General features: G+C 44.1%; 1 protein-coding gene across 3 annotated transcripts in view; it reads right to left on the bottom strand.

Moving 5' to 3' along the window:
- Nucleotides 1-8,159: 8,159 nt before the first annotated feature.
- The window catches only part of BACH1 (BTB domain and CNC homolog 1), a 48,327-nt gene continuing 44,036 nt past the window's right edge, over nucleotides 8,160-12,450 (bottom strand). For all 3 annotated transcript variants that reach the window (XM_045002295.1, XM_045002296.1, XM_045002297.1), the window contains exon 5: nucleotides 8,160-11,251. In XM_045002295.1, coding sequence (XP_044858230.1) covers nucleotides 10,793-11,251 — 459 coding nt within the window. In that variant the 3' untranslated portion in view covers nucleotides 8,160-10,792. The remainder of the gene's footprint in view (nucleotides 11,252-12,450) is intronic.

Raw genomic sequence — 12,450 nt, 5'->3', positions numbered from 1 at the left:
CTTTTATAGATAACATGTTAGAATTAGTGACTCACTATATTTAGTGCATGTTCCATATTAGCCATATTTGTCTTAAATATGTATGTTCAAGACATACAGATCAATGCACTGCTCGGTGTTCTTGAGTCTTTTAAAAGTTTATTTAGAATGCAATAAAATTAGTAACTCAATTTCAGTTAGCTTTCCACTGCTAAGTCTGCACCAGTACCATCTTTACCAGCATTGTCTTATTTGTCGTTTTTCAAAAAAGTGAATATATTTATGCAACAGAGCAAATCCAGTAATAGCGAGAAGAGTAAGTATTACTAAAGATCATTATTTTTTTGTTATGCACTGTTTTGTCCAATCTAGGGCCTGAGCCTGCAAGGTTGCTAAGTAAAGTGCTGATCGCTCCCACTTCTCACTGAAATCAGCATGTCTTGAGCCTATTCAGGATCTGAAGGTGGACACCTTGAATTATAAACTGACCAGGGAAAAGACTGTCATTTCCGTGAAATAAACCTATGTCTCAATTCTGTAATTAAAATGCAAACTGAACGCAGGGTAGTTGGAAGTTTCATAATGACACCATCCAAAAGTAACTTGCAAGTGTAAGGCCTGCAACTGGGGGCTGGAAGGACAAAAGGATTAACTGAGAAAGATAGTAATAGACATTGATTCCACCAGTTACAAGAATTGATTTAGGTGTAAGAACCCCTTCCTCTGATCCATCTCCTTATGTCTGCTAAGAAGAAGAGAGAAGTGCTAGAAGCAAACTGTAGACCAGGGGTAGATATATAGACCAGGGGTAGGCAACCTATGGCACACATACCGAAGGCGGCACACAAGCTGATTTTCAGTGGCACTCACACTGCCCGGGTCCTGGCCATTTAATTTAATTTTAAATGAAGCTTCTTAAACATTTTTAAAACCTTATTTACTTTACATACGATAGTTTAGTTATATATTAAAGACTTATAGACTTTCTAAAAATGTTAAAATGTATTACTGGCACGCGAAACCTTAAATTAGAGTGAATAAATGAAGACTCAGCACAGCACTTCTGAAAGGTTGCCGACCCCTGCTGTAGACTAACTTCAGCCACTCTGGAAGCTGTGACTTTTTAAAATTATTTTTCTATTAAGAAGTTGCCCCCCTATCAATAGAGATTTTTTTTTAATTAAAAAGGGGCTGCTCTTTGACTGAAGTAATACAGAAGTAAGAAACTTCAAGCCTCAATGTCAAATTCTTGGGAGCTAGGGAAATCCCAAATGAAGTAAGTGCTCATAAAAAAGCTACCTTCAACACAGTGCCTTTCAGCACCCAAAACCGTATCGTTGGCTTCAACACTAGCTACCATTAGATAGTTTAGCGGTAAATTTATGGAGCATGTAGTTTTAGAATTGCTGGGGAGTCTGGGCACCACGGAGGCCAAAAGTATGGTTTAAGACCCTGGTTTCACATTTTGAGCAGGACATCTGTGCATTCCAAGGCTCCCCAGCGGTACACACTTGAATCAGATACAAAACAAAAACACAGATGTGAAACCAATGGAAGTATCTTAATTTAATTGCTATTGCCGAAGATAACAGGGACACATGCTTCACCACTGAAGTTTGTACGTTAATTAATGTAGTTGAAGATAAACAAGATGGCATTTAAAAAAAAAGTTACCTACCTTTTGTAACTGTTCTTCGAGATGTGTTGCTCGTGTCCATTCCATTTTAGGTGTGTGCGTGCCCATGTGCACAGAGATTTTTACCTTTGTGGTGTCCATATGGTTGGCTGTGTCGCCCCCTTGAGTTCTGTGCCCATTCACCGGTATATAGGCACCACCAACCCTACACCCTCTCAGTTCCTTCTTGTTGGCAACTCCGACAAAGGGGTAGGAGGGCAGGGAATGGAATGGACATGAACAACATATCTCGAAGAATAGTTACGAAAGGTAGTTAACAGTTTTCTTCTTTGAGTGCTTGCTCATGTCGATTCCATTTTAAGTTACTCACAAGCAGTATCAATGGAGGTGGACTCAGAGTTCACAGTCTAGCGGCTTGCAGTACTGCTCTACCAAAGCCAGCATTGTGCCAGGCCTGCTGGGTAAGTGCATAATGGGATGTGAATGTGTGGACAGACAACCAGATGGCCACCCTACAGATGTCCTGGATAGGCACTTGGGCTAGGAAAGCTGCTGAAGAGGCTTGTTCCCTGGTTGAGTGGGTGGTAACAATCGCCGGAGGTAGCACCTGCACCTGATTGTAGCAGCAGTGAATGCAGGCAGTGATCCAAGAAGAAATTCTTTGAGCAGACCCTGGACGATCTTTCATCCTGTTGGTCACCGTGACAAACAATTCCGTCAACTTGCAGAATGGCTTGGTCCTCAGTGTGGAAAGCTAGTGCCCTCCTGACGTCTAGGGAATGCAACCTGCACTCTTCCTCCGACCTAGTCAGCTTTGGAGAAAAGACAGGCAAGTAAATGTCCTGATCCATATGAAACTGACAGACCACCTTGGGCAGGAAAGCTGGGTGAGGCTGCAGCTGGACCTTGACTTTGTAAAAAAGACTGTATAGGGTGATTCTGACATAAGTGCCCTAATCTCAGAGACCTGGCAGGCTGATGTTATTGCAACCAAGAACACAACCATCCAGGAAAGGAGAAGAGAGCAGGAAGCCAGAGGCTCAAAGGGCCCCCTGGGAGGCACAACAGCACAAAATTCAGGTCCCACAGAGGGACTGGTTTCCTGATGTGCAGGTAGAGGTGCTCGAGGCCCTTGAGGAACCAGGCAGTCATGTCTTGGGTGAAAACCTACCTACCCTCAAGTGGCGGATAGAAGGCCAAGATAGCGGCTAAGTGGACCCTGACAGATGAAAGGGACAAGCCTTGGAGCTTGAGATGCAGAAGGTAGTTCAGGATTAACTGAAGTGAGGCCTGCTCGGGCCAAATACCTTTATCAGAGGTCCAACAACCAAATCGCTTCCATGTGGCCAGGTAGGTCACTCTGGTGGAGGGCTTTCTGCTGCCCAACAGGACCTTTTGGACACCGGCTGAGCACTCCTGCTCCTCAGCATTTAACCATGCACCAGCAAAGCCGTCAGGTGTAGCACCACCAGGTTTGGATTCAGAAGACTGCCATGGCTTTGGGACAGCAGGTCCAGCCTGAGTGGTAGCTGTAATGGAGCAGCCACCGAGAGGTCCAGAAGTGTGCCGAACCAGTGCTGGTACGGCAAAGCCAGTGCTTTGAGGATCACCTTCGCCCTCTCCTGCTTGATCTTCATGAGGACCCTGTGAATCAACGGCAGTGGAGGGAAAAGGGTACAACAGAGCTCCCCACCATGGGAGTAGAAAAGCGTCTTACAGGGAGCCTCTGTCGATCCTCCGAACCAAGCTCAAAACATGGCATTTCTTGTTCTGCTTGAACATGAACAGGTCCATCTGGAAAGTCCCCCCCACCTCAAGAAGATGCTGCTGACTACTTCTGGATGAAGGGACCACTCGTGGTGAGATGAGAAGGTCCTGCTGAGGTGATCTGCCAAAGCATTCCTGGCCCCAGTGAGATGTGCGGCTATGAGATGGATACTGTGTTGTACACAGGAAGTCCCAGAGCTTCAGAGCTTCTTGGCAAAGGGCAGACGATCTGGCTCCGCCTTGCTTATTGATAGAGAACATAGCCGCTGTATTGTCCATCAGGACCTGGACCACTCTGCTTTTTATGTGAGGGAGGATGATTTGGCAGGCCAGGCGAACCAGTCTGAGCTTCCTGACGTTGATATGTAGGGAGCAATCGTGACTTGACCAACTGCCTTGCATGCTGAGATCTCCCAGGTGGGCTCCCCACCCCAGGTCTGAGGCATCAGACACTAAGTTCACCGAGGGGGATGGAGCTGCAAACAGAACTTCCCCCAACAGTGATGCAGGATTCTGCCACCAGGTGAGTGATGGTAGTACGTGGTCCAGGACATTGACCACCTGGTCCATGCTATGTCTGTTGGATATGTAGACTGACACCAGCCATGACTGCAGGGGCCTGAGACAGAGCCACACACGTCGGACCATGTGAGTGCAAGCTGCCATGTGTCCCAACAATCACAGGCACAGGTAAGCAGTGGTGAGAGGGTGGGCTTGCATGCATGAGATGAGGTCCACCATGGCTTGGATCCAAACCTGGGGGAGGAAGGCCCTGGCCTGACTAAAGTAGAGGACTGCTCCAATGAATTCTATGCATTTAACTGGACTTAAAGTCGACTTTTTCTCGCTTATTAACAGTCCCAGGTTGCAACAGGTGTAACAAACCAGATCGAGATGCTGCCGCACCTGATCCTGGGACCAACCCTTTATTAACCAGTTGTCGAGGTAGGTGTAAATTTGAACACCTCAGCACCTCAGGTAAGCAGCCACTGGTGCTATGCACTTAGTGAACACTCTAGGGGCTGACGAGAGACCGAATGGCAATGCCGTGAACTGGAAATGGGGTTGGTGCAGCATAAAACAAAGGAAGCGCCTATACCCCAGGAAAATGGAAATGTGGAAATACATGTCCTTCAAGTCAAGGGCAGTGTACCAGTCTCTCGGATCCAGGGAGGGGATGATGGAGGCCAGGAAGACAATGCAGGTCCAACATAGGTCTGAGGCGCCCTTTCGTTTTCAGGATCAGGAAGTAGCGGGAGTAGAACCCCTTTCCTTTCATGTCTCAAGGGTCCTCCTCCACTGCCCTCAGGAGCAGGAGGTTCTCAACCTCCTGGACGAGGAGTTTCTAGTGAGAAGGGTCCCTAAAGAGGGACAGGGAAGAGGGTTGGGAGGGAGGGTTGGCCATGAACTGCAGAGAGTAACCAGAGGATATTACTTCGAGCATCCAATGGTCTGAGGTTAGCAGAGACCAGGCTGACCAGAAGACACAGAGGCGGTTGAGGAAAGAATGAATGAGAGAGTGGATGCTCGAGCGCACCCTCAAAATTAATGCCTCTGGCCTCCTTGGCTTTTGAAAGGCCCAGGCTGAGCAGACAAACAGGAAGATGATGGGTGTCGCTGCTTAGACCCCGTCTCTATCCTTCCTCCTCTAGGTGCCCAGCTGGGGAGTGCCCCAGGACCTAGTCTGTGGAGACAGAGAAGGCGGGGGGTGGAATGGCTCCCTGGCCTACTGAAGAGTAAGGAGGTTCAAGGAGTGGAAGGTAACACAGGAGTCTTTAAGGCCATGGAGTCTCAAGTCCGTGAGCTTGGAGTAGAGCCCCAATCACCTCAAATGGGAGGTCCTGAATAGTGGCCTGCATCTCCTGGAACAACCCAAAGGACTGCAATCAGGAGCTGTGCCTCATGGCCACCACGGAGGCGACCAACCTGACTCAGCGACATCCCAGGCCATCTAAAGGGCCCCCCTTGCCACCGCTGAGCCTTCACATCCACCAAAACTGAGAACTCCTGGGCTCGGTCCTGCGGGAAGGCTTCCTTAAATTTGTTAAGGAAGTCTCACAGGTTAAAATTGTACTTGCCTAAGAGGGGCTGTGGTTAGACACCCGAAATTGCAGGCTGGCTGTGGAATAAATCTTTCTGCCTAACAAGTCCAGTCTCTTGGAGTCTGTTTTCCAGAGTGCCACTGACTTGGCCCTGCCTCTTCCTTTCATTAACAGCAGACATGACTAGTGATGCCGCTGGAGGATGTGTATACAGATATTCTAACCCTTTTGCATGGACGTAATACTTCTAAGGTGGCGGAAAAGTAGTAGGCAGAATCAAAGAGGGGGCTTGCCACAGTGATTTGGCAATCTTAAGGACCCCTGGGTGGAGAGGCAGCATGACCCACGTCAGAGGAAGACAATGTTAAAGAGATCATCAGATTTTGCTGCAAACTCCTCGCTTTTTAAGTTTAAGTTGGCAGCCACCCTCTTAAGGAGGGTCTGGTGCTCCTTGAAGTTGTCAGGAGAGCTCCCCATTTGGGGCCCCACCACCGCTTCATTCCGGAGATGCTGATGACGACAACGACCTCACCGCTAGGGGAGGGATGGGTGCCCCTTCCTTCTCTGAGGTCTGCTCCTTCGGTGCTGGAGTCCGATGCATTGCCTCAGCATCAGATTCAGTACCGTGTTCTAACTCCAGTGCCGGTGGTGGCTTGTGCAAGGCGGCTAGGGAGAACTGGTGGAAATACAGGACCGGCATTGCAGGCACGCCCCACGGGTTCCAATACGGCATTGAGTAGGCTATAGTCCCTGCTGCCATGCTGTACCAGCTTTGCGGGTCAGCAGTGAATCATCCCTCCTGGGTGAGGGGCTGAACTCCTAGTCCAGGTCCAACCACTGCACTTCCGGCAACCAGCTCAGAGTCATGGAGGCCTGAGTCTGCCGACTGACCCTGGTTAGCGACTGGCAAGGCAAGGATCAGTACCTGCTGAGTAAAACTTGGGGGATGGAGACCAGTGCCACGTCTGGGAGCGATCCTGCTCTGGTGGGGACCGATGTCTGAGAGACCGTCTGGATGAGGGCAACTTGCACGGTGGCAGTCTTTGATAAGAAGCTTGCTGGGACAAGTGTCCCATGTCTCGTGGCGGGAAAGCACATCGTCGGGGACCTTGGTCTTCTGATCGGAAACCAGGAAGGAATGTGGTGCCGGGATCCCAGGCCATGGAGACCGGGATCGACACCTGCAGTCCGGGGACTGGGGGTGCTCCACTGCCCTATGAGGCTGTCTGATGACCAGCTTGCTCTTAGGCATTGGGGCCTTAGCCAAATCCGGCATCTGGCACGGTGTTGGTTGGCCTGCTTGTTCTTTAGCTGCTGGTGCTGCTTTGGGCAATGAAGGCCCTAGGAGAAGCTGGGGTCTCCTAATGCTCCCAGGAGTCAGAGGCAGATCCCTGGCCGGGCTGGGGGGTCTGACCTCAGCAAAGGTCTGACCTCAGTGAAGCCTCAGGGTGGGCACAGGGCCTGACATAGGTCCTTTGCCAGAGGCCCCTTTCCCTTCCAGTACCACTGGGCTCCTCCTCTTCTGCTGCTTCTTTGGCACCAGTGAGGGGGAACGGTGCCGGGTCGAGCCCAGTGCCAGCAGCATGCTCTGCATCGATGCCAAGGTGCTCGGCATGGGATCTTAGCAGGATGGCTCCAACACAGGATGAAGCACAGCCTCCATGAGGAGGGCCCTCAAGGGGATATCCTGCTCCTTTTCAGTTTTAGGGCGGAAGTTCTTACAGATTTCTGCACTTGTCCTTCCTATGGGACTCCCCCAAGCACTTCAGAAAACTGTCGTGTGGGTCACTAATCGGCATCAGCCTGTTGCAGGATAAGCATGGTTTGAAGCTGGGAGAGCGAGGCATGCCCCGCCTGGGGTGAAGTCCCAGGCAGGACTCTACCTACCAACTACCCAACGCTTAACTTAAAGGCTAAACTATATACAAAGAAAACAGACAATGGGCTATTTAAGAACCGCTAATGTTCTTGCGATTGTAAGACAAAGCACTCCGACCAACCATCACGGGCAGTAAGAAGGAACTGAGAGGGCACAGGGTTGATGGTGCCTATATACCAGTACATGGGCATGGCCCTCAAGGGGGTGCCATAGCTGACCCTATGGATATCACTAAGGCAAAAATCTCTGACAGCTGTACACGTGGGTGTGCTTACACCTAAAATGGAATAGACATGAGTAAGCACTCGAAGAAGAATTCTTACTTACATTTTGAAGTGTAAGTGTAAACTTATATTCCACTATTCAAACTTAAGTAATGAGACTCTCATTCCTGTAAATGGGTTGACAGTTAGCGGAGCCTCAGGTCATCTGAAATTGGTTTAGAACCTTCAGATGTGGTGAAGATAAAAGTACTCTCTCACTGAAAAAGTCTGTTTCCTCCAACTGTGTTCAACACAGTTTCAAATGTCTAACAGGACCCAATGTTATAATTTTAAAAAACACTGACTCCATCGAACTAGGAATTTAATAGGTACATCCAATTCATTAGAGTTTTTCCCAAAAACAGCATAGTTAGCCCAGTGACCTAATGAATGAAAGACTATTAAGTACACCCAAATTGCCTTTAAGTGGGAAAAAAAAAGTCTTATCTTAGACAATGAAAAAACAATGAATTTCTTCAACATGTTAAGGATAGTCATGTATTTTTTCCTCCCTCTAACCCCAACAAATAGCAAAATTCATAAGTTTTTTAAAAAAGTCCACAGGAAACCCTCAAAACACAGGACACAATGAATTTCAAACTTTTGGGAACTTTATTCCAATTTAGTAATATTTGCTATTGTGAATATTATTGAGGAGTTTGTAAACGGTATAAATAATGTTGCTACTGTTTCCAGAGATCAAGTTTAGCAGTACGAAATAAATGAATAATGTATCAGTAAATATTAGTTTCACACTGCAAGAGATGTACATAAAAAGAAAAGCCTTTTTAGAAAGGACAGTGGCTTTTATTGTATTTTTAGAAAATACTGGATTATGAAAGATACAAAATCAGTTGTAATTATTTCACTTTTTTACACTCTGTATTCCATTTTACTGATAAGGCTTTACGATATCTTGCCCAACAGATTTAAAAGGTATTTTAAAACATGCCTTAAAGTATTTTTACAAGTTCAAAATCGAGTATCTCTTAACTGAAATAAACTATTTACCTGAGAATCCTATATCATAAAATTGCCATTCATTCTTAACTTTAGCAAGTTGATGATGTAGCCTACAGAAGTCCACATGCAACCTGTAGGTCTATTGTATTAAATAATCAAAAATTTATTTAGATGCAGCTGGTTAGGTAATAAACTACCCCAAACTTTTCAAACCAGGCTGGTATTAGAAAATGTTTAAGTTTAAGCACACAGGATGAATTTCACCATACTGCACATAAAACCAGAGCTGCTGGTTTTGCATTGGAAATCCTGGGGGTTTGTGGGATAGAATTCAGACACCAACCTGTGAACAGGTGGCAGCAATGTAGCACAGCACCTCTGTGGCTGCTCTTCTAGCCCTAGAACTTAAGTAGTGGTCACTGCTGACCCCCAGTCCCAACAGTTGGTGTTTTGGGCCACTGGATATGCGTGAGACCCTGGGCCAGCCCCTTCTCTATGAATGCTCCACCCCCACATAGCCCAGCCAAAGGGCTTTAAAAATATATATAATTCCTATTGATAAAAATTTGACTATGAAGTTGCAAGCCCACGATTTAGTCTCAATTCATTGTATTAGGCCATTTTAGAACATCACCCACTTTAGAATGTTACATAAAGGGCCCTACATTGTTAATGTAAGTAGAAAAATGTGGTGGCAAAACTGACCAATCATGGGGCATTGGGATAAGAGGGCTAGAGGGTTGCTGGAGAAGAGATAATGTGATCCTCATAAGTAAATACGTTATTAAGTCACAATATATAAATGCTAGTCGTTTAAAAAAAGTCTCCTCTCAATAATCTGAAGGGAAAAGATACCCACAACCAGTAGAACCCACATCAAGTTGTATTGGAGTAGTACTTTTTTCTAAAGTTCAGTTATTTTAAGCTTGCATATATCATAATGCTATGCAACATTAATAAAAATTCTTCATCCTGAAAAAAACAAATATCACTGTAGATCTGAATGAACGTGAAATCACTTGGATATGAGGTAGTGTATTTACTTGTATTACATCTGGTTATTAGAAGTACTGTTGAGATTTGTCAACTCTTTTATATTTGGCCAATGGTTCACAATACACTTTTATAATATAAATCTTATTAATGCTAAGTTACCTATATAGAGAGCTTAAACCAAGCACCTTATCAGAAAGAGTTATGTTTTAGTATCCTGGAGGCAAAAATTCTGTTTCACTATAAAATAAGGTAAACCTGCGAAGCCAATATTTACAGTCGCAATTGGAGCAAAAGATGATCTTCCATACATGCACACAAAGATAAAAAATTTAATGTACATTGAGGTAGAAAATGAAGAATTCCATTGGCTTGTACAAGGTTCTTCTATGTTTTGTTATGTAAACCAACAAAGTATTTTTTTCTATTGTGAAGTTTGGTACTTAAGATGTCTGGTATCAGAACAGCAGCTAAGCAATGAGGGATTATTTGTACACAATTTGCCTCTAACACAAGGCCAAAAAAACCAAAACAAACAAAAAAACACCTTACAGCAGGGATTATTCTCCCCCCCCCCCTCCATTTGTTTTATTTTAAAGATTGGGTTTATTCTTTACATAATAAGTAGTGAACAAAACCCAACTGGCTCATTTTCTTTTTATACTTTGTACAAGGTTAGAATTTAAGTACAAGCCATTGAAAATGCACTGAAAGTTATGTTTACCCATAAAGGTATCCTGATTAAAAGTTATTTTCAAACATCTGCACTGGTCCCAATGATTGTAACATGTATAAGCAAGTCAGTCTTTCAAAATACTTTGTTTTCTGACCCTCATATGAGAGATTTTACAAGGAAGCACAAGATCATCTGCTAGCAAGTCATTGTACAACAAGAATAGATTTTTGAAAGAGCATCTGGGCTTGAGATGCCACAAAATCAGAGAAGTAGTTCTAGTACTCCACTAGTCATCATGATGCTGGTATCCTAATCCATCTAGAAGTAATCCCATTTGTTTGCACCAAAGGGCTGAGCTCTCGTACAAGCTTTTAGAGATGGAAACATTTCTTAAGAGTGACTTAAAAAATTATGCCCCATAATTACATAAAACAAACCCAAAGGTCTGCTGAATAATGTAGGTGGACAGATACTAGTTAATGCACTTGCAAAATATAAAGTTTTGCCTTTCCCTTCACTTAAGGCATTTTATAATAATGCTGAAACCCTTATTTTAAATCTCATAAGGTTGAGGTTGGCAATCACAACACAGATTTATTCATCTGTAGTGCATTTGTCAGTCATCTGCTGACAGAAATCTGTGATACCACCACCCTGTCCGCAGTGTTCCACAAGTAAAGTTTTCTCAGACGTTTTCATAGAAACCGGACGTAGTTCCTGCACTTCACTATAAGCGGTATCAGATGTGCCTCTTATATATGGATAGCAAGAACTCTGTTCACTGGCTGATATAGAACCCGAAAGCCCAATCGGTAATTCTATACACAATGGGATCACAGGCTTGCTATCAGGAGCCGTTCGTTCTCTCTCAGAAACTAAAAGTGAAAGCGGACAATCCAAGGTGGAATACTTTGCAAGTATCTGTATTTGCTCAGGACTCAATGCTGCTTCCTTACATACTTGCTGGCAAAGTCCAGTCAGATTCTGCTTTGTCTCTCCCAACGTTGACAAAATGTGATCTCGCTCCTTTAGCAAGCTCGCCTTTTCATTTTGCTGCAAAAAGACACATGGTTATTGACTCTGTACATTTTAGTGCTCTGAAATTCAAATTATAGTTCTACTCTTCACCAAAGCTGAAACAAATATTGAATCCAACAGATGTATATTTTATTTACCTTGAAAAAGATAACACTTTAAAGTGATGATAAAAAGCAACAGACTCAAGTGTAGCTTTTTTGCAAAGAGCTGATTTTGATTTGAACTGTGCAAAACTCCACCTTTTTACATTTAAATAAAAACTATTTTCATCTGAACAGAATGCTGAAGTTTCAAAAGCGATGCCAGGACAATGTGTGAAAGTTATCCATTCTCAAAAAATTTCACTTTTTCTGAAAAACATTTTTCAGGCTTATGGAATTTAATCTTTTAGATAAATCTAAAACAATGAAGTTCTGAGGTCATTCATTGGAACTATTTTGCACAATTCTACTTATAATCAAATTCCTCTATAGATGTTCTGAAGAGTGGTCATGTGGAGACTGAACTATGAAAAAAGACTTGCAAATGAAGAATTCCATCCTTGTACGATTTATGCCATCACCTTAGTGATTCCTCAAATGCTATTTGTGAGGCAGCACTAATTTTAATTTATTCTTGTACAAATGTTTTAAGATCTCAAAACTTGACAGCAGAAAAATTAAGGTTTTACTTGAAAAACAGAACCCATAGGTGAAAGAAACTAATTCTTATTCAACATATTGCATATGCATGCCAAAATTAGTCATCAATATGGTCCTATAATTAAGATACCATGTTTTAGGCAATTACTACAGGATCAATAAAATTGCTAAATGAATGGTCTACCTAAGTAGTTACATTAATAAATTAAACATTTAATACCAGACACTATACTCTCATTGAGGCCAGTATTCCAAGAGGCAAGATTAAATCCAGATTTCACACAGCATTGTGTACCCCTGTGGTATTCTCTCTCTCCTTCTACTTTGTGTAAGTAAATGTTTCTGAACTGGGGAACATAGTTGCCACTTCCCGTTTCAGGGCTGGTGACTTCTATAGCCTTTGTGACTGTTGTGCCAATGGAACTGGGAAAAATATGTAGTGGAGCATAGGTGGATAAAGCAGAGCACCTTGTAATCCTAACCAAAATATCCCGAAAACCTGTCAGTCTATATAGTTTCAAAATACTGTCTGGAATGGTGTAACAACTGTGGAGAACTTAAACAGAGGGTGAA

This window comes from Mauremys mutica, chromosome 1 (genome assembly GCF_020497125.1).
Source record: "Mauremys mutica isolate MM-2020 ecotype Southern chromosome 1, ASM2049712v1, whole genome shotgun sequence".
Taxonomy (NCBI): domain Eukaryota; kingdom Metazoa; phylum Chordata; order Testudines; family Geoemydidae; genus Mauremys; species Mauremys mutica.
This window is presented reverse-complemented; position numbering and strand designations above follow the sequence as displayed.